The 24,391-nt window shown below is 28.2% G+C and overlaps 2 protein-coding genes across 2 annotated transcripts; both read right to left on the reverse strand.

Annotated features, from left to right (window-relative positions):
• Positions 1 to 15: 15 nt before the first annotated feature.
• Positions 16 to 2,036, reverse strand: CLUP02_03509 (uncharacterized protein; the record flags this gene model as incomplete). The annotated part of the gene is made up of 6 exons (XM_049282529.1): positions 16 to 115; positions 168 to 268; positions 316 to 409; positions 440 to 631; positions 715 to 1,684; positions 1,787 to 2,036. The coding sequence occupies 6 exons, from the start codon at positions 2,034 to 2,036 to the stop codon at positions 16 to 18; spliced, it is 1,707 nt and encodes a 568-aa protein (XP_049139672.1).
• Positions 2,037 to 2,243: 207 nt separating this feature from the next.
• CLUP02_03510 (uncharacterized protein) lies at positions 2,244 to 12,177 on the reverse strand (the record flags this gene model as incomplete). Its single annotated transcript, XM_049282530.1, has 2 exons — positions 2,244 to 2,367; positions 12,164 to 12,177. The coding sequence occupies 2 exons, from the start codon at positions 12,175 to 12,177 to the stop codon at positions 2,244 to 2,246; spliced, it is 138 nt and encodes a 45-aa protein (XP_049139673.1).
• Positions 12,178 to 24,391: the final 12,214 nt, after the last annotated feature.

The raw sequence follows: 24,391 nt of genomic DNA on the forward strand, positions 1-24,391 counted from the left end.
CACAATCACCACCAATTAGTCTACCCTTATTTGTGTGCATGATGGCCCTATGCCACGTCCGTCCGCCGTTCGGGAGGCAGCACGTCCAACGACGATGGCTTCCATGGCATTCCGACTATCACGACATATGTTGCCTCACTTTGGGGCCATGGGATCGTCTCACCAACGTCATCTGGCTAGTGTTGACTCCGCTACGTTTTACCGACGTCGCTGATGAATATGCAGTGCCTCTCATCGCATCTTCGGAGACAACCACATCTGAAAGAAACTAGTCAAGTCGCCAATCACAGAGAAACATAACTCCATGTTTGGTACGTAGTCTGGTATTTGGGTATTTCGTAGAAAGTATGGGCAGTCCAAACCTAATAGCAGCCAGGAGTTGAATCCATTTCGCCAGCCCCCGAGTGCACTTCTGTCTGTGCGACCTTGGGTCACTTACTAGGTCGCTGCCTTTGACCCAATTTCCTCCTCTTCAGCATCGCCTAAATTACGTTCGGCGCTGGCTATGTTCTCCTCATGGCTTCCTTCGAGTGCAGACAACACCAACCAAGTGGGAAAGACGCAGAGAACGGTTATACCAAAGTTGAGGCCAATACTAACGAAGTGGTTGGCGTTGCCTTCGGATTGCATACTGTATTTTATAGTCAGTCTCTGAGAATCGTAATGGTGGTGTATAGAGATCCAACGAGTGAGGGAAGTATAGAGGTGACTCACGCCCAGGCAACAGTTTGACCCAAAGCCTCAGTGCCTCTCAGAATACCAGTGTGACGACTCAAGTCCGAAAGATCTGTCGCGTACTGGCCGACAAGCCAGTATAGAAATTGTTGGAAGGCCTGTCCACCAAACTGCCAGAAGAAAACGAGAGCATAGCTCTTTCCGAATCCTCCCTGGAACCAGTCATAAGCAGGCGGTTCACTAGCGTCATAGATCTGTTTCTGTAGCACAGTAGCCCAGATCCATGTGCCCACAAGTACGAAAATGATGGAAACAAATGCAATGCAGCCGCGCCTCTTGATATGGATCTTTTGGTTGTCCAGCAGCGTAGCGATCATGAAGGAGCTGAAGATGCCCGCAAAGTTGGTAAAGAAACTCGAAAACGCCCTCGAGCGCACGGTGAAGTATGTCGCGAGCCACGTGCTGATGAATCCGTTGTAGAAGTAACTTATGAAGAAGGCTGGGAGTAGTAGCAAGATTCTACGGCTGGCAAAGAGCTTCTCAACAGCCTTGAACTCCGCTCCCCATGTCGGAGCCCTCGGTGTGCTGATAACGGTTCCATCTTTGCGCCAGACCTTATGAGCAGGTGATAAACACAGCGCAATGGGAAGGCCAAGGCACATAATGACAATGAAAACGATGTAAGTCGATGACGAGACGGACCCTGTTGTCTTCCGGTTTGCATTGAGGCCCAGGTTAATGGCACCACCCACAATGGGTCCTGCAGCCTTGGCCGTTTGCCAGACAGCGAGATAGAATGCTCGATCTCCGGGAGACGGATAACCGATGATGATTGCGGCCTCGGCTGCCCAAAAAAATCCGGCAGAGATGCCGCAGAGGGCGCTGCCGAATAACATAAACCAAGTGTTGGCACTGACGTTATTCGTATACAAGCCGGCACCGTAGAGCGGGTAACCTATGGCACCCAAAGCAAGCCCATACGGAAGGCCGATACGGTTGTTGACGGCGCCTGCAGCGACACACACGACCGCGAACAGGCCGTATACTTCGTATGGGAGTTAATGGACCAACCCAAGAAATGATACAAAGCTTGTTGGGATGGAAGTCATACCAAGAGCATTGGCTGCGCTGACAGCATAGGGCTCAGCAGCACCACCGGCACCGAGCCCGCCCAGGGCATCCCACATACCAGGGGCTGTGAAGGATACGCCACAAGCGACGACAATTTGGAAAGGTACTGATCGAAAAAAAGGCTTGGCTTTGGCGATGGGGCTCGGACTACGGCTCGAGGCCGAGCCGGGTGTTGGAGCAAGACCCGTTTGCCCCGGGCCACGGTCCTGGGTGTGCATAGTTCCGGACATGGTTCAGTGGTGATCAAAGACTGCCCATCTACGACTACCGGTAGTATGCGATATCAAGCTGAACTCTATCGGCCGCAAAGAAAGCTGCATGAAGACAAATTAGGAAAGAGGCTCAAGCCAAAGACTTCCACGTGGGATCTGAGCCTCCAAAGTCTTTTTATCAAGGCATGCTAGTGCAGACAGACATTTCTTTTCTGTCATCATGTCTTATTGTGGGTTGATGGCGCAATCGGATCTATGAGTAAGAGAAATGTTGGAAATGGAGTATTCCCCATAAGTGTGCGAATATGTAGTCACAGCAGGTGTGGTGTGAATACATATACCCCTCGGCCTGCAGATTGGCATAGTAAGTCAAGGCCCTTGATTACGTCCCTTGGACCAGTACTATCCCATCGACTGCGAGATAACGTTAGTACTGTAGATATTATCGCCGTTCGAACTTGCATTAGCCCGTGCCAACCCTATTAGTAGTTTAGTAGAACCATATTACGACCTAATTTAAATAAATATAGCCGTTATATCCCCCCGACGGAGCAATCCGCCGGGGGCGTACCGTATATTACGTATTAAGGAAAACTAAGTATATTACGCTCTATACTTAACTACTAATTAAAACTCCTGATTTTTTGTTATTTTTAACTATTTAAAAAGCGAGCTATACTTATTTTAATATATAAAAGACTTTTTAATATGAGTTTATATTAATAACTAAATTTTATATTATATATTCCTTTTTATTAAACGTTAGGGGACCCCTTATATATTTTTTTATTTGTTTTTTTATTTTTACTTTTACTAGTTACTCGGGCGATTCTTAATATTAATTATATAGTATATATTTTTTTATTTCTACTTTTACTAACTACTTAGGCAATTCTTAATATCGATTATATAATATTAATATATAGTATTAGTAAATACTCTTACTATCTTATTGAACTATTGTTTTTAAATATTCTTTTACTTTTTTAAACTTTCCTTTTTATAAAGTTTATAATTACGGATTAATAGCGATATTAAGTACGATACCACTACTTTATAAACTATTTATTTAGCTAAATTTATAGCTCTCTAAGTAATAATAGCTTATAATAATAATATTAAAAATATTATTATTATTATCGTTAAGAATAGCTAATACCGACCTTATATTTACATTTTAACTTTACTTATATATATATATATATATATATATATATTTATTACCTCGTTTTTTTTTAAAAATTTAAAAACGCTTCTCTTGCTATTTATTATTATTATTATTACATTATTATTATTATTATTATTATTATTACTATTACTGTTACTATTACTATTGCTATTATTATTATTATTAAATCATTTACTTATTCTTAAATATTTGTTTTTTATTTCTGCCTTTGCTAGCTGCTCGGGCGATTCTCGATATCGATTACACGGTAGTAATACACAGTATCAATGGATACTCCCACTGTCTCGATAGACTTTATTCTTAAATATATATTATTAAAATACTAAAATACTAACTTATCGATTTATAGGGATACCTTAAGGGCTAGAAGTTCGATCTTATAAATATTATATAGTAGTTTTTTCCCGGCTTTATAAGTATAAAAGATCGATCTTAATAAGATTACGCTTTTAAAAGAAATTATATAACATAGTATACTTTTTAACTATATAATACGTATAATCCCCCCGACGGAGCAATCTGCCGGGGCCGTACTATATACTACGTATTAAGGAAAACTAAGTATATTACGTTTTATACTTAATTACTAACCCTTTAGGGTCCGGTCCGCCTTATTAGGGGCTATCTTCGCCTTTATAAGTAAGCTAGTTTATTAGGGTTAATATCGAGTATTTTTATTACGTAATAAAACTTTATAACTAACTATAACTAGCTATAGCCGTTACTAAATATTAACAATCCCGCTATAATATATTAATTACCGTTTAAATAATTAAATACTACCCCTTACTTTCTCTTTTTATCTTATTTAATAATAACCTCTTTTTATTAATATTCCTATTTAATACGCTTATTTATACTCTTTTTAAACTCCTAATTATACTATTAAATCTAAGCTTATTTATATTACTCCGTTATATTAAAAAAGTACTAATAAGAGTAACGTTTATAATAATATATTTATCTATCTTTTATAAATTAATATAATAAATATAGTATTTATTAAAATAGTCTTTTTATAGCTCGGGATCGTTTAATATAATATTTATAAAATTAAACTTTTAGTTATCAAGGAAGCCCTAAGGGTTAACGAGTTATTAATAGTATTTTAGTATTTTAGTAAAATAAGATTAAGATAAATAGTTAAATAGTAATAATAATAGCGATAGTATAATAATAATAGCGTAATAATAATAAATAGTAAGGGAAGTAGCGTTTTTCGACTTTAATAAAGGAAATAAGGTAATAAATATATATATATATATATAAGTAAAATTAAAAGTACTAAGGTAGATATTATACTTATAGAGGTCGATATTATTTAATAATAATAACGAGGGCATTTCTAATATTATACTATTATAAGCTACTATTACTTAGAAGGGTAGCTAACTTAGTTAAGTACGTAATAAGTTTATAAAGTAATAGCGTTAGGCGCTTAATATTACTATTTATTAATAATCCGTAGTTATAAACTTTATAAGAGGGAAAGTTAAAATGTTAAAAAATCTAAAAAATAGTCTATCGAGATAGTAGGAGTATCTATTAATACTATATATTAATACTATATAAACGATATCGAGAATCGCCCGAGTAGCTAGTAAAGGTAGAATATTAAAATAATTAAATATAAATAAATAATAAGAATAAAAAGAATCTTTACGAGCTTTAGTATACTAAATATTAGCCCTTTTAGCCCTTTTTTAAAAAACCTCTACGTTATTATTAAAGCTTAGAACCTCTATAATTAAGGGCCGCTTTTAACCTTTATAACCGACCTTTATTATTAACCTTTCTAACTAGTATTACTACGTAAATAAAGAGAATAGCTTACTTATTCTAAATTATATAGCGGTTTTTATATTAAACTTACTATATTACGTTAAGTACGTACTTAGGGTATATTACGTATATTATATAATTAAAAAGTATATCATATTATATAATTTCTTTTAGAAGCGTAATCCCGTTAAGGTCGATCTTTTGCGCCTATAAAGCCGGAAAAAACTATTATATAGGCTTATATAACTATATATAATAGTTTTATTTTTTAGCTTTATAAGTATAAAAGATCGACCTTTACGGGATTACGTTTTTAAAAGAAATTATTTGATTTTATGTTCTACCTTTACTAGTTACTCAGGCGGTTCTCGATATCGATTTTAAAAGAAATTATATAATATAATATACTTTTTAACTATATAATATATATAATATATCCTAAGTACGTATTTAAAGTAATATACTAATTTTAATATAAAAATAGCTATTTAATTCGGGATAAGTAAGCTATTTTATTTTATAGTAGCGCTAGTTAAAAAGGTTAATAATAGAGGTCGGCCGTAATAATTAAAAGCGGCCTTTTTTAACTATAGAGGTTTTGAACTTTAATAATAATATAGAGGTTTCTTAAAAAAGGGCTAAATAGGCTAATATTTACTACTCTTTAGAGCTTATAAAGATTGTTTTTATCCTTATTACTTTTAATATTACCTAAAGCTCTATTTAAACTAACTAAATTTAATAAATAAAGTTATTAATATCTAAATTATTACTTAAATAACTAATTAAATAACTAGTTAAGAAGGTAGCTAGTTAAAATACTACCTCGATAAGAATTTAAAAATACTTATTAATAGAGTTTGATTATTAGGGCAGTACTATTTAGCTATCGGGGTAGTAACCTACTTTTCTAGCTAATTAGCGCCTACTACTTTAACTTTAAATTCCTCTACCTTATTATACTTATTTACGGACTATTTAGCGCACTTCTACTCTATTTTACCGTATTTATATAAAGTAATAGTGCGCTTATAAGCTATATAAAGTAATTAGTTACGGTTATAATTACTTATAGTTATAATTACTATTATTTACCATAGTTAATAATTGTTTTATGATTAAGAAATTATAGTTAAAACTAAGCGATTTTAATTAGAAATAAGTAATTACGACCGTAAGTAGTTACGACTATAGGTAGTTACTTTATATAGCTCGTAAGCGCGCTATTATTTTATATAAGTACGGTACTAACGGCTAGGTATAGGGTAGGGTCTAAGCTTTTAAATAAAGGACCCTTATTAGTTAGAAAAGTAGGTTACTGCCCCGATAGCTAAATAGTACTACCCTAATAGTAAAACTCTATTAATAAATCTATCCCTCCCGAGCTAAGTACACTTAGCTAGCTTAATACTATAATTAATATAACTAATATAAGTACGCTTAAAAAATAATAAAATACTTTTTAATAATACGGAATTTCGCAAGGTATTATTATAAGCGCTATAAATAGCTAAGCTAATATAAATATTAAGATTTAATATATTAATACTAGTTTAGTTATAATAATTATAATAAATAAGTTAAAAATATATTAAGTTAAGGTAATAAGCTAGTATTTTAAATAGCTCTTATAGGCCCCTATAAGTAATAATAATATTTATAAAAAAGAACGGATTATATTAAACTTAGTTATTTATATAAGTTAGTATTAAGAGGTCCTATGCGTATTAAAATAAGTAAAGCTCGCTCTATAAATAGTTAAAATTATATTATAAATAGTAAAAAGCTATTTTAGTTAGTAATTAGATATAGAGCGTAATATACTTAGTTTTTTTTAATATATAATATATAGTACCCCTTTGGGGTCCGGTCCGCCTTATAAGGGGCCATCTTTGCCTTTATAAATAAGCTAGTTTATTAAGGTTAATATTAAGTATTTTTATTACGTAATAAACCTTATAACTAATAATAGCCGGCCGTAGCTATTACTAAATACTAACGATCCCGCTATAATATATTAATTACTCTCTAAATAGCTAAAAACTACCCCCTACTTTTTACCTTATTTAATAACTCTAAAATATCCCTTTTAATCTTTTTTAACTTATTTTTATACTACGTTTTTAGAGTATTAATAATACTCTAGAGTTAGTTAAGTATTTTAAAACTACTATATTATATGAGCTAAGTACTTATTAAAATAATAGCTATATTAATATATATCTTTTTAATTTTTAAGTTAATAATATCTAATTTATATTCCTTAAGACGGCCGTATTATAGTTCGGGGTCCTTTAGTATAATATTTATAAGATCGAACTTCTAATTATTAAGGAAGCCCTAGGGGTCGGTAATAACTATATATCTCGGTATTTCAATAATATATATTTAAAATAGACGATTTAATAGTAATAGTAATAGTAATAGGGCAATAGTAATAGGGTAATAGTAATAAATAGTAAGAGAAGCGTTTTTTAATTTTAATAAAAGAAACGAGGTAATATATATATATATATATATACGAGTTAAAGTTAAAAGTATATATTAATAATAAGAAGGTTAGTATTATTTTTAACGACGGTAATAAGGGTATTTCTAATATTATATTATTATAAGCTATTATTACTTAGAGAGTAGTAAACTTAGCTAAGTAGGCGTAGGTTTATAAAGTAGTAACGTTAAGTACTTAATATCGTCGTTAATAATCTATAGTTATAAACTTTATAAGGAAGAAAGTTAAAAAGTTAAAAATTTTTAAAAAAATAGTTTATTAAGATAGTAGGAGTATTTATTAATACTATATATTAATACTATATAATCGATATTAAAAACTACCCGAGTAACTAGTAAAGATGAAAAAAATATATATATATATATATAATATATAGTACCTTTTTAGGGTCCGGTCCGCCTTATTAGGGGCTATCTTCGCCTTTATAAATAAGCTAGTCTATTAGGGTTAATATTAAATATCTTTATTATATACTTTATAAAACTTTATAACTAACTATAACCGGCCGTAGCTATTACTAACTATTAATACTAACTAAACTTAAGATATTAATAACCCCGCTACTATAATATATCAATTACTTTTTTAATAACTAAATACTACCCTTTACTTTTTTTTTAATAATAACCTCTTTTTAATATTCCTATTTAATATACTTATTTATACTCTTTTTAAGTTTTTAATTATATTATTAAGTCTAAGTTTATTTATATTATTTTATTATATTAAAAGGGTACTAATAAGGATAACGCTTATTATAATATATTTATTTATTTTTTATAAGTTAATATTATAGATATAATATTTATTAAGGCGGTCTCTCTATAACTTAGGGTCGTTTAGTATAATACTTATAAGATCGAACTTCTTATTATTAAAAAAGCCCTAAGGGTCGACGAGTTATTAGTAGCGTTTTAATATTTTAATAAAATATACCTAAGTATTCCCTTTGGGGTCCGGTCCGCTTTATTAAGGGCCATCTTCGCCTTTATAAGTAAGCTAGTTTATTAAGGTTAATATCGAGTGTTTTTATTATATACTTTAATAAAACTTTATAACTAATTATAGCCGGCTATAACCGTTACTAAATACTAATAACCCCGCTATAATATATTAATCGCCCTCTAAATAGCTAAAAACTACCCCCTACTTTTTACCTTTTTTAATAACTCTAGATTTCTTTTTAAATCTCTCTAAATTTCTTATTTTATTATAGTAATATTAGAGTATTAATAATACTTAGGAGTTAGTTAGGTATTTTAAAGTTACTATTATATTATATAAGCTAGGCGCTAATAATAGTATTATTTATAAAAATATATACGGTTTTTTTTTTTTTCCCTTTGGGGTCCGGTCCGCCTCATTAGGGGCCATCTTCGCCTTTATAAACAAGCTAATTTATTAAAGTTAATATTAAGTTTTTATTACGTAATAAACTTTATAACTAATAATAGCCGGCCGTAGATACTAACGATCCCGCTATAATATATTAATCGCCCTTTTAATAACTAAATACTACCCCTTATTTTCTCTCTTTATTTTATTTAATAATAACCTCTCTTTATTACTATTCTTATTTAATATGCTCGCTTACGCTCTTTTTAAGCTCTTAATTATACTATTAAGTTTAGGCTTATTTATATTCTATTATATTAAAAGGGCGCTAATAAAGGCGATATTTATTATAATATATTTATCTATTTTTTATAAGTTAATATTACGGATATAATATTTATTAAAGTAGTCTTTTTATAGCTCGGGGTCGTTTAATATAATATTTATAAGATCGAATTTCTAATTATTAAAGAAGCCCTAAGGGTCGACGAGTTATTAATAACGTCTCGGTATTTTAATAAAATATACTTAAAGTAGATAGTTAGATAGTAATAATAATAATATAATAATAACGGATAGCGAGGGAAGCGTCTTTAACTTTAATAAAGGAAACGAAGTAACGAATATATATATATATATAAATAAAGTTAAAAATACTAGGGTAGATATCGTAAGGTCGGTATTATTCTTAATAACGGTAATAAGGGTATCTCCGATACTACTATTATAAGCTACTATTACTTAGAAGGGTAGCTAACTTAGTTAAGTACGCGGGCTTATAAAGTAGTAGTACTTATTATCGCCATTAATAATCCGTAATTATAAACTTTATAAAAAGGAAAGTTAAAAAGTTAGAAAATCTAAAAAGAATAGTTTAGCGAGATAGTATAAGTATTTATTAATACCGTGTATTAATACTATATAAACGATATCGAGAATCGCCTGAGTAGTTAGTAAAGGCAGAAATAAAAAACAAATATACGTTTTTTTAGATTTTTAAGTTAATAATAATTAGTTTATACTCTTTTAGATAGTCTTTTTATAAATTAAGATTATTAAGTATAATACTAGTAGGATTAAACTACTAGCCTCCAAGGTATCCTTATAGGTTAATAAGTTAGCGTTTTAGTATTCCGAATGTTCTTAAGCTAATCTTCTTAAAATAAATAGACGGTTCGGTAGCGATAGTAATAGTAATAAGGCGATAATAATAGGGCAATAGCGATAGATAATAAGGGAAGTAGCGTTTTTTAATTTTAATAAAGGAAACGAGGTAATAAATATATATATATATATATAAGTAAAGTTAAAAATATATATTAGTACTTATAAAGGTTAGTATTATTTATGACGATAGTAACGAGAGTATTTCCGATATTATATTATTATAGGCTATTATTATTTAAAAAGGTAATAAACTTAGCTAAGTACGTAGGCTTATAAAGTAATAGCGTCGGGTACTTAGTATTATTATTAATAATCTTAAACTTTATAAAAAGAAAAGTTAAAAAAGTAAAAAATCTAAAAAAAAATAGTTTTTTAAAATAGTAAGAGTATTTATTATTATTATATATTAATACTATATAATCGATATTAAGAATCGCCCGAGTAGCTAGTAAAGGCAGAAATAAAAAACAAATTTTAATCGCCTTTTTAATAGCTAAATACTACCCCTTACTTTCTCTTTTTATTTTATTTAATAATAACCTCTCCTTACTATTCCTATTTAATACGCTTACTTACGCTCTTTTTAAGCTTTTAATTATATTATTAAATCTAAGCTAATTTATATTTTATTATATTAAAAAAGCGTTAATAAGGGTAACGCTTATAATAGTATATTTATCCGTTTTTTATAAATTGATATTATTAATATTTATTTTTTATTTCTACTTTTACTAGCTACTCGGGCGATTCTCAATATCGATTATACAGTAGTAATACATAATACTAATAGATACTCCTACTATCTCAATAAACTATTTTTTTTTAGATTTTCTACTTTTTTAACTTTCCCTCTTATAAAGTTTATAACTACGGATTATTGATAATAATATTAAGCGCCCGACGCTATTACGTTATAAGCCCGCGCACCTAGCTAAGTTAGTTACTTTTCTAAGTAATAATAGCTTATAATAGTAGTATTAGAGATGCCCTCGTTACTATTATTAAATAATATCGACCTTTATAAACATAATATCTACCTTAGTACTTTTAACTTTACTTATATATATATATATATTTATTACCTCGTTTCTTTTATTAAAGTTAAAGATATTATTTCCCTCGCTATTTACTATTATTATACTATTATTATTACTATCTAATTATTTACCTTAAATATATTTTATTAAAATACCGAGACGCTATTAATAACTCGTTAACCCTTAGGGCTTTTTTAATAGCTAGAAGTTATTTAATCTTATAAATATTATACTAAACGACCCCGAGCTATAAAAAGACTACTTTAATAAATACTATATTAATAATATTAACTTATGAAAAATAAATAGATATATTATAATAAGCGTCGCTCTTATTAACGCCTTTTTAATATAATAAAGTATAAATAAGCCTAAACTTAATAATATAATTAAGAGCTTAAAAAGAGCATAAGCGAGCGTATTAAATAGGAATATTAGGGAGAGGTTATTATTAAATAAAATAAAAGGAGAAACTAAGGGGTAGTATTCGGTTATTAGGAAAGTAATTAATATATTATAGCGGCGGGGTTATTAATATCTTAAGTTTAGTTAGTATTAATAATTAGTAACGGCTACGGCTAGCTATAGTTAGTTATAAAGTTTTATCAAAGTACGTAATAAAGACACTTAATATTGACCCTAATAGACTAGCTTGCCTATAAAGGCGAAGATAGCCCCTAATAAGGCGGACCGGACCCCAAAGGGAATATTATTAATATAATATTTATTAAGGTAGTTTTTTTATAGCTCGGGGTCGTTTAGTATAATACTTATAAACTCGAACTTTTAGTTATTAAAAAAGCCCTAAGGGTTAACGAGTTAGCGTCTTAGTATTTTAATAAAGTATACTTAAGGTAAATAGTTAAATAATAATAATAATAATAATAGTATAATAATAATAACGCAATAGTAATAGTATAATAATAATAAGTAGCAAGGGAAGTAGCGTTTTTTAACTTTAATAAAGGAAATAAAATAATAAATATATATATATATATAAGTAAAAGCCGTTAATAATCCGCAGTTATGAACTTTATAAGAGGGAAAGTTAAAAAGTTAGAGAATCTAAAAAAAATAGTCTAGCGAGACAGTGTGAGTATTTACTAATACCGTGTATTAATACTGTATAAACGACATCGAGAATCGCCCGAGTAGCTAGCAAAGGCAGAAATAAAAAAACAAATATATAAGTAAAATTAAAAGTGCTAGGGTAAATATCGTAAGGTTAGTATTATTCTTAACGACAGTAACGAGGGCATTTTTAATACTATTATTATAAGTTACTATTATTTAGAAAGGTAGTTAACTTAGTTAGGTGCGCGGGCTTATAAAGTAGTAGCGCCTATTATTATTATTAATAATCCGTAGTTATTTATTTTAGTATTCTGCCTTTACTAGCTACTCCGGCGGTTCCAAATATTAATTACATAGTATTAATACACGGTATCAGTATATACTTATACTATCTTAATAGACTATTCTTTTAGATTTTCTACCTTTTTAAACTTTCCCTCTTATGAAGTTTATAATCACGGATTAACGGCGAATTAAAATTACTATATTACGTTAAGTACGTACTTAGGATGTATTATGCATATTATATAATTAAAAAGTATATTATATTATATAATTTCTTTTAAAAGCGTAATCCCGTTAAGGTCGATTTTTAATACTTATAAAGCCGGAAAAAGACTACTATATAATATTAATAGATATTCCTACTATCTTAACAAACTATTTTTTTAATTCTTTTACTTTTTTAACTTTCCCTCTTATAAAGTTTATAACTATAGATTTGTTTTACTATTCTACCTTTACTAGCTACTTGGGCGATTCTCGATATTAGTTATACGGTATTAATATATAGTATCAGTAGATACTCACACTATCTCGTTAGACTATTCTTTCGATTTTCTTTTACCTTTTAAACTTTCCCTCTTATAAAGTTCACTAACACGGATTAACGGCGATTTATAACTATAGAGTATTAATAATAATATTAAGTACCCGACGTTACTACTTTATAAGCCTACGTACCTAGCTAAGTTAGCTACCCTTTTAAGTAATAGTAGTTTATAATAATATAGAATTAAAGATGCCCTCGTCGCCGTTATTAAATAATATCGACCTTACGGTATTTACCCTAATACTTTTAATTTTAACTCGTATATATATATATATATATATACTTATTACTTCGTTTCCTTTATTAAAATTAAAAACGCTTCCCTTATTATTATTATTATTATTACTATTACTATTTAACCGTTTATTTTAAATATACTTTATTAAAATACTAAGACGTTATAAATAACTCGTTAACCCTTAGGGCTTTTTTAATAACTAGAAGTTCGATTTTATAAGTATTATATAGTAGTTTATTTTTTCTGGCTTTATTTGTTTTAATATTCTGCCTTTACTAGTTACTCGGGCAATTCTCGATATCGTTTATATAATATTAATATATAATATTAATAAATACTCTCACTATCTCAATAGGTTTTTTTTTTTTTAGATTTTCTACTTTTTTAACTTTCCCTCTTATAAAGTTCATAACCACGGATTATTAATAGCAATATTAGGCGCCCGATACTATTACTTTATAAGCCTATACCTATTTAGCTAAGCTTACGGCCCGCTAAGTAATAGTAGTTTATAATAGTAGTATTAAAAATACCCTCGTTACTATTATTAAATAATATCGACCTTATAATATCTACTTTTTAACTTTACTTATATATATATATATATTCGTTACCTCGTTTTCTTCATTAAAGTTGAAGACGCTTCCCTCGCCGTTTATTACTATTGCGCTATTGCTATTGCTATTTAACTATCTACCTTAAGTATACTTTATTAAAATACTAAGACGCTAATAGCTCGTCGACCCTTAGGGCTTCTTTCATAGCTAAGAGTTCGATCCTATAAGTATTATACTAGACGACCCCGAGCTATAAAGAGACTACTTTAATAAATATTATATTAGTAATATTAACTTATAAAAGATAGATAAATATATTATTATAAGCGTCGCCCTTATTAGCGCCCTTCTAATATAATAGAATATAAATAAGCCTAGATTTAATAATATAATTAAGAGCTTAGAAAGAGCGTAAGTAAGCGTATTAAATAAGAATATTAGTAAAGAGAGGTTATTATTAAATAAAATAAAAGGAAAAAGTAAGGGGTAGTATTCGGTTATTAAGAAGGTAATTAATATACTATAGTAGCGGGGTTATTAGTATTTTAAGTTTAGTTAGTATTAATAGTTGCGGCTAGCTATAATTAGTTATAAAGTTTTATTAAAGTATGTAATAAAGATAATCGATATTAACCCTAATAGACTAGCTTGCCCGTAAAGGCGAAGATGGCCCCTAATGAGGCGGACCGGACCCTAAAGGGTTTCTAGCTTTATAAATATAAAAGATCGACCTTAACAGGATTACGTTTTTAGAAGAAATTATATAATAAAGTATACTTTTTAACTATATAATATATATAGGAATTAATATACTAGCGTCGTAAATTAATATACTAGCGTCGCTCTTATACCGGCGTTACTATTTTACTTTTTAATTAGTTTAAAAAAATAGTACTTCCTTATAAAAGTAGTAAAAGTAACTATATTAATATAGCTATTCTTATTATCCTCTCTAACCTAAGCTCTAATTTAAGATTTTTAAAAATAAGAATACTATAATAACCTACGTACTCGTTTAGAACTATTATATTACTTATTTAAGATTTATAAATCTTAAATTAGTTAATAATATAAGTTTTTATAAATTTTAAATAAGTAAGGCTTTTTTTTACTATATACTTAAAATATATGAAAAGTAAATTATAATAACGTCTACCTAACTACCTCTTTTAACATAGTCATAATAATTTATTATTATTATAGACTACTTTTTATCAGCTCTATTTTTTTTAAATACTAGGCTATATTAGCTATTTACCTATATAATTCCCCGTTATTCTCCCCTTATTGAAAACGCTAAACTAGCTCCTTATTTATTACTAAAATAAGCTCAATATTTAGTTTTAACTTAGTTAACTTATCTTTTTTATAAGCCTAGCTAGCGTCGACTTATTCTTATTTCTAAGTAAGTAGCCTCGCTTTTTATTACTTATACCTTAGTTATTATAAATAGTACGAGCTTAACTAGTTAACTAGCCTTTTTTAAATAAGGCTAGTTATAATAAAATAGGCTATACTGTATTTTTTAGCTTATTATAGAGGGATATAATAATCTTAAGGTTAAGGATCTAGTAGTATAGATTTAAAAAAGATATTTCTTAAAAACGTTACTAAGGGTATACTTCTTACTTATTAAAAATAGTTAAATTTAATATTTTAAAATAGATTTTATAGTAATATAGGATACTTAGCTTAATTAAAATAATATAGTTTAGACTATAAGATCTAAAGGGGTTTAAAAATAGCCTCTTATTAAATAATATTACTTTTTTTATAAACTAGCCTTATATCCTAATTAAAATAAGATATTTTTAAAAAAATATCATTTAAAGTTTATTTAGGTACTTAAAGCGAGTACTTATGTGGTGGTTTTTTTCCGGCTTTATAAGCACAAAAGATCGACCTTAACGGGATCACGCTTTCAAGGGAAATCACACGATATAGTACACTTTTTAACTACACAATACGCGCAATATATCCCAAGCGAGTACTTATATACTCCTAGTTTATAAGTACTTTGTTCTTTATATAAGCTTAGTAAAAGCATAGCTCTTAATTACTAATTATATTTTATATAATATTAATAAGCCGATATAAGTAACTAAGACTATTTAAAAAATAACTCTTAATATTATTATTACTTAACTTAGTACTAAAAGTAACGCGAGTACTAAAGTTCTAGTATTTTTAAATAAAGTAACGGGCCTATTATACTCTTAAAATAGGTATATTATATAAAAATACTAGAGGATTAGGCATTAGTTATTAAACTTTTTATAGAGCTTAGTTTAGGCTTTTTTAAAAGTATACTTAGTTTTAGTAAAAATAATAAGCTTTTATATTATAAGGACCTTATAATATATATAAGGGGGGGGCTTATTAATAAGTATATTAATATAAGCCTTATTTTTATTACTTAGCGTAATTATTACTTATATTAGTAACTAATATCCTTTGTTATTAGACCTATTATTATTATTATTATAGTTACGGTCCTTAACCTACTTTTACTTAGCCCTAAGTATAACGTTAAAGTTAATATAATAGATATAAAGTTATTACTAAACGTCTAAGAACTGCTCGTTTAGTATAGCCTTTATTTATTTATCGTAGTTTATAATAATAATAGTAGGGTAATAAACTAAGTATTAGTTTATAAATTAGTAAATACCTATTAAGAGAAATTAAAAACCCTTTAGTTTCTCGTTATTAAGAAGGCCGAACGCGGTATTATAAATAGATCTAAAATAGGTCTACTTAGTAACTTAGAAAAGAGGGAGCTTAAAGCGATTAGTATTATAAATATTATTAAAGCTAATTACTTTAGGGAATCGCTTTTATATTGAGAAATAGTAAAAAAAGTTTTAAATAAGGCTAATAAAGCAGTTTAGCTCGTCGTTTACCTATTTTATTATATATAGGATATTTTACTTATTAAATAGCTTAATTAATACTATAATTAGCGAGTATTTAGTTAGTTTCTTTTAGTTTATACGAGCCCTAGTATTATAAATATCTTATTAAGTAAATAAGGACTCTAGGGACTACTCTTAAATAATAATACGTATATCGCGAGCCCGAATCTTAACTTATTAGCTTATAGTTTTAATAATATGTTTAACTATCTTAATAAGCTTATAATATAAAGGGTATATAAAGGCTTTAAAACTAGGGCTATAATTATATTAATTATACTAGGGGTTTAAATAATAATATAATAGCTATTTATCTTTTTTTTAAGCCTTGGTAATAACTTATTATTTATAACCGTATTTATAAAACTTATATTATTAAATACTAACGCTTTATATAGGCCTAAGGTTATTAAAACGATTATATTAAAAAGTATATTAAATAATTCGGCCTCGAGCTTTATACTTATTCCGCTTTATAATACTAAATTTATTAGCTTTTATAAAGTTATTAACTCGGTTAAAAAAGGTATTATAAATTTATTTTAAATTATTAAGAATTAATAGGTTTAGGATTTTAGTTATAAAAAAAGAGGAGGATCGGTTACTTAGAATATAATAAGAAGCTATAGTTTAAAAAAACGCTTTATTTTGAATAAAAAATAGCTATAAAAATAAATAGGGTAATAAGTTAACTTAGGGACCTTATATTTATTATTATTAATAGATATATTTTTATTATTAGAGTAGTGCTATTATTAGTTATTAATTAGTCTTAATAACCTATTTAATAAGTTAAAGAGTATTACTAAACTACTTTATTATAAAATAAAAAGGTTACTAAGACTATTTATTAAGGGGAGAGGGGTTATGCTCTAGAGAAAGTTATAAGAGGGTAGTCCGCTAGGTTTTTATTATTCCCTTAGGAAAATAGCGAGTAAAATATAATATAAGCTCTATATAGTGGTTTTTTTCCGGCTTTATAAGTATAAAAGATCGACCTTAATAGGATTACGCTTTTAAAGGAAATTACATAATATAGTATACTTTTTAATTATATAATATACGTAATATATCCTAAGTATGCGCTTAACGTAATATAGTAATTTCGATACGAAAACCGCTATTTAATTCGAGATAGGTAAGCTACTCTCTTTAATAATAGCGCTAATTAAAAAGGTTAATAATAGAGGTCGGCCGTAATAGTTAGTTATAATAATCGGCTACAATAGTTAAAGGCGGCCCTTAACTATAGAGGTTTTAAACTTTAATAGCGACGTAGAGGTTTTTTAAAAAAAGGCTAAATAGGTTAATATTTATTACCTTTTAAAGCTCGTAAAGATTCTTTTTATCCTTATTGCTTTTAATATTACCTAAAGCTACTTTCTATTTAAACTAAATAAATCTACTAAATAAATTTATTAAATAAATTTATTAAATAAATTTATTAAATAAATCCACTAAATAAATTCACTAAACAAATCTACTAAATAAACCTATTAATATATAAACTACTACTTAGATAGTTTATTCTTAGTATATAATTAGTAATTAGTAAGCTAGAACTCTAAAGATGCCCATTAATAAGTCTACCCCTCTCGGGCTAGGCGCCCTCTTTAGCTAGCTCGACGCTATAGCTATTATAACTAACGTAAGTACGCCCGAGGATTAATAAAGTACTTTTTAATAATACGGAATTTAGCTAAGTAATAGTACGAACGTCGTAAATAGCTGGGCTAATATAAACGTTAAGATTTAATATATTAATACTAGCTTAGTTATAATAATTATAATAAATAAGCCGGAGGTATATAAAGTTAAGGTAATAAGTTAGTGCTTTAAATAGCTTTTATAGGACCCCCTAGGTAATAATAATACTTATATAAAAAAATAGATTATATTAGACCTAATTACTTACGCAGGCTAGTACTAAGAGGTCCTGTGCGTATTAAAGTAAGTAAAGCTCGCCCTATAAGTAGCTAGAACTTAAGAAGACTGCGGCAGAAGGTTAGGAGTTAATAAAAGGGAGATAATAGTTGAGTCGGTTAACTATTTTAATTAGTAATTAGGTATAGAGCGCATTATACCTAGTTTTCCCTAATACGTAATATACGGTACGGCCCCGGCGGATTGCTCTATCGGGGGGAATATAAGCTCTATATTAAGGTAATTATTTATAAGAGGTTACGTATTTTATAATATACTAGCTAGGAGCTCGGTAATAAGGTTGCGCTACCTTTTAAAATTATTAATTTTATAAAATTAGCTAACGCTAGGGTAGTTACTTTTTAAAAAGAGAGATAATGGTAATTAGCTAAATAATAATAAGAGGCCGTAATTAATTAATAATTATTTTTATAAAGGGGGAAGTTTCTTAATAAGGGTATTATTTTAAAATTAGCCTTAGGGAACGTCTCTAACTCTAATTATAAAAATTATTATAAATAAATATTATAAGTTTGATTTCGAGGCTTAATAATATAACCTAAGCGTAAAGGGAGTAAAGGAACAAAGGCTTAGGATATTTTATAAGTATTTAGTAAGATCTAATTATATTAATAATTTTTTTTAAAACTAATTAAAAAGTAAAATAGCGACGCTAGTATAAGAGCGACGCCGGTATATTAATTTATAACGCCGGTATATTAATTCCTATATATGTAATATACCCTAAATACGCGCTTAACGTAATATAATAATTTTAATACGAAAATCATTATATAATTTAGAATAGGTAAGCTACTTTATAGTAGTATTAGTTAAAAAGGTTAATAATAAAAGTCGGTTATAAAACATAGAGGCGGCTCTTAACTATAGAGGTTCTAAACTTTAATAGTAACGTAGAGGTTTTTAAAAAAAAAGGCTAAAAGGGCTAATATTTAGTTATTTGTACTAGAGCTTATAAAGATTCTTTCTATCCTTATTATTTCTAATATTACTTAAAGCTCTATTTAAACTAAAGAAATTTATTAAATAAATCTATTAAACGAACTTATTAATATATAAATTACTACTCGTAAAGAACCTACTCTACTCTTAGTATATAATTAATAACTAGCGGGCTAAAAATGCCCCTCGATAGGTCCCCCCCTCTGGGGCTCGATAGATTCTTAGGCCCCCTCGACGCCCTAGCTATTATTATTAATATAAGTATACTTAAGTAGTAGTATAATACTTTTTGATAATACGGAATCTAACTAAGTAATAATATAAATATTATAAATAGTTAGGCTAATACGGACGTTAAAATCTAATATATTAACGCTAATTTAGAAATTATATTTTATAAAATTAAAAATCTTTTTAATATGGGCTATATTATAAATATAAAGGAATATATAAGGGGTTCCTTAATTTTTTATAAAAAAGAATATATAATATAAGATTTGGTTATTTATGCGGGCTAGTACTAAGAGGTTTTATATATATTAAAGTAAGTATAGCTTGCCCTCTAGATAGTTAGAAGTAGTAGAAGGTCGGGAGCTATTAATAGAAGGGAAACAACGGTCGAGTTAGTTAACTACTATTTTAATTAGTAATTAAGTATAGAGCGCAATATACTTAGTTTTCCCTAATATATAATACACGGTACTAGTCTATCGAGACAGTGGGAGTATCCATTGATACTGTGTATTACTACCGTGTAACCGATATCGAGAATCGCCCGAGTAGCTAGCAAAGGTAGAATTAAAAAAACAAATATTCTACTTTTATCAGCTACTGAGGCAGTTCTTAATATTAATTATATAGTATTAATGTATAGTATTAATAAACACTCCTACTATTTTAATAAACTATTCTTTTAGATTTTCTAACTTTTTAACTTTCCCTTTTATAAAGTTAATAACTACGGATTATTAATAGTAATATTAAGCGGCTGATTTTTATTTTCTAAGCTTATTACGTACTTAACTAAGTTAGTTACTTTTTTAAGTAATAATAACTTATAATAGTATAGTATTAGAGATACCCTCGTTACCGTTATTAGATAATATTAACTCTATAATATCTACCCTAATATATTTAACTTTAACTTATATATTTATTTTTACATTCTGCTTTTACTAGCTGCTCGGGCGATTCTCAATATTAGCTACATAGTATTAATACATAGTATTAGTAAATACTCCTACTATCTTATTAAACTATTTTTTTTTAGATTTTCTACTTTTTTAAACTTTCCCTCTTATAAAGTTTATAATTACGGATTAATAGTAATATTAAGTATAATACTACTACTTTATAAGCCTACGTTTATTTAGCTAAGTTTACGGCCCTCTAGGTAATAACAGCTTATAATAGTAGTATCGGAAATACTATCCCTATTATTATTAAGAATAGCTAGCGCTAACCTCACGTCTACCCTATTTTAACTTTACTCGTATATATATATATATTCGTTACCTCGTTTCTTTTATTAAAATTAAAAAACGCTATTTCCCTCACTATCTATTATTATCGCGCTATTACTATTACTATTACTATTAAATCGTCTATTTTAAATATATACTATTAAAATACCAAAACACTAATAACTCGTTAACTTATAAGGATATTTTAGGGGATATACTTAATAGTTTAATCCTATTAATATTATATTAAAAAACCCTAAACTATAATAAGGTCGTCTTAAGGAATATAAATTAAATATTATCAACTTAAAGATCTGAAATACGCATATTAATATAAGTATTACCCTTATTAATACCTAATTAATATAATATAACCTTAATAAAATACTTAATTAACTACAGAATATAATTAATACTTTAGTATTATAATAATAAAATAAGAAGTTTAGAGAGATTAAAAAGGATATTTTAAAGTTATTAAATAAGTTAAAAAATAGGAAGTAAGTTTTGGCTATTTAGAGAGCGATTAATATATTATAATAAGATTATTAGTATTTAGTAACGGCTATGGCCAGCTATAATTAGTTCTAAAGTCTTATTAAAATATATAATAAAAACTTAATATTAACCCTAATAGACTAGCTTACTTATAAAGGCAAAGATGGCACCTAATGAGGCGGACCGGACCCCAAAGGGATATATTCCTTTATATTTATAATATAGCCCGTATTAAAGGGATTTTTAGCTTTATAAAGTATAATTTCTAAGCTAATATTAATATACTAAATCTAAATATTTATATTAGCTTAGCTATTTATAGTATTCGTATTATTACTTAACTAAATTCTATATTATTAAAAAGTACTTTACTAATCCTTAGGCGTACTTATATTAATTATAATAGTTATAGTATTGAGCTAGCCGAAGAGGGCGCCCAGCCTAAGAGGGGTAGACTTATTAATAGGCATCTTTAGAGTAGGTTCTTATTAAAATAGTAGTTTATATATTAATAGGTTTATTTAGTAGATTTGTTTAGGAAATTTATTTAATTTAAATAGAAAATAGCTTTAGGTAATATTAAAAGTAATAAAGATAAAAAAAATCTTTATAAGCTTTAAACAGTAGTAAATATTAACTTATTTAGCCCTTTTTTTAAAAACCTCTACGTCGCTATTAAAGTTTAGAACCTCTATAGTTAAGGGCCGCTTCTAATTATTATAATTAATTATTACATTACGAAAGGGAACTCAAGGTAGGTCGAAACGCTACTTATATTAACTTAATAAACCTAACTTAACGTAAAGAGGGAAAAAGTAGACCAGTGGGCGAAATCTAAGCTACTAGGCTTTTAGGCTTAGCGGTCTAGTAGTTACGTAACCCGTAGGGGGTCCGCTCGGTACTTAAGGCCCGAGTATATAGGGGCCTAGCGCCTAGTACTATAACATTACCCCCCCCCCCTCTTAGCGCAAAAGGTACTATCCGTAGCGCTTAATTATCTATTTAAATCCTCTATAATTACCTTTTTATAAGCTACTAAAATCGTAAGGGCCGCTATAGTATTATCGTCAGCCTATAATAAAGCTAGGCTATTACTAACTATTATTTTTATTTATAACTAGAGGTTCTATAGTAGTCCCGCGGCTATAGAGTATTATTTATAAAAGGCCTATAGTACTATTAGAACGTAATAAAAGCTCTTAGCGTCGTACTATGTTAGGTTATTATTATACCCCTTTTAATTAGCCTAGTACTATAGCTTACCGTACTATACCTATAATTTAACTACTTATAAAACCTTATACTCAGGCTTATTAATACTATAATAAGTTAGCGGCGGGGGGTCTTAATATTATCTTAATAAGGGGTCTTTTGCGGCCTTTTATAGCTTACTTAAGTAAAAGACTAGGTAGGCTTTACTCCCTATAAATAGTTTTATAATTTATATACTACTTAAGCTAGTATTAGTAATTAACTTAGGGCTAGCCTAGGGCTATTATAGCTTATTAGCGTTTTAGGTCTTTTAATAAAATACGTTTATAAATACCTTATTATTAATTTTTAAGTCGTTAGGATGTTAGTAATAGTTAGTATATTTCTAGTATTTAGTTTAGGTAGCCTTTATATTACCTTTAGTAATTTCCTAAGCCTCGTAAATACCTCGGGCTATTCTCTAAGCCTTAGTATAGTTAAGTTTTTTTTTAATTAAGTTAAAGCGTTAAGTTCTAGCGGCTTAGTTAAAAAATAGCTAGGGCTAGCGGCCGAATTTAACCTCGTAAAATAATAGCCCCGTAGTTTTACTAAGTTAGGCTACGTAAGTAAAGTTTATTATAAGTAGTATATTATTCTAGTTATTTTAGTAATAATTAACTAGGGGCCGTAGTTACTAAAGGATATATTAGTTTAAGATTTCTATTTACCTATTTATTTATAAGTAGTTTACTATTAATAATTATAGCTTAATATTATAAAGCTTATATAGTTCTTTTTAAAAGTTTAATATACACTAAGGGCCGCGGTTAGAGGTAATAGTTTTAAGTAGCCCGAAGATTAGTAATACTCGTTTATAGAACATCCTACTTATATCCCGCGCGGTAGTAGTTTTATAATAAGGTATTAAAATAGCTTTTTTATTTAGTTTATTAATTATAATATATATTATATCGTAGCCCTTCTTATTAGGGGGTACTATTATAAAATCTATCGAGATATATTACTACGGGTAATTAGGTATAAAAAAAGGTCTTAGCTCTCCCGGGGGCTTATTACGGGGTTTTTAAAATCGATAGTACGTATAATAACTTTTAATATATTAATATATATTTATTATAAAGCCGGGCTAGTAATACTATTACTTAATTATCTTAACTACTTTATTATACCCTAAGTACGCGAAGAGCTTTTATCTATAAACCTTATGGATAATTATAGTACGTAAATTATCCTTTTTAGGTATAACTAGCTTACTATTTATTATAAATAATTTATTATTCTAAATTTTTTAACGCTCGCGACCCTTAGCTATTAGTATTCGTATTAGGGCGAGCGATATTATTACTATATTATAGTTAAGCTTTAGTACTTTTTTAATTAATAAGTACCCCTAGAGCTCGTCTTTTAATATAAAGGACCTAATAATAAGTTCGAGCTACTATACCGCGTTCTTTAATAAGGCTCGTAGTTCGGTAGTAATATTTAGTAATAATAACCTTAGTAATAGTAGGACTTAGGTTTAGTTAGCCTCCTTTAGTACTTATTAAGTCTTAATATCCTCGTTCTTTTTCGATAAGGCGTTAGTTAGTATATTTTCTTACCCTAAGTAGTACTAAATCTAAAAGTTAAAATCGGCTAGGGCGCTAGCCTAGCGGGCCTATTATAAGTTAAAGAGG

This window comes from Colletotrichum lupini, chromosome 2 (assembly GCF_023278565.1).
Source record: "Colletotrichum lupini chromosome 2, complete sequence".
NCBI classification, from domain to species: Eukaryota; Fungi; Ascomycota; class Sordariomycetes; order Glomerellales; family Glomerellaceae; genus Colletotrichum; species Colletotrichum lupini.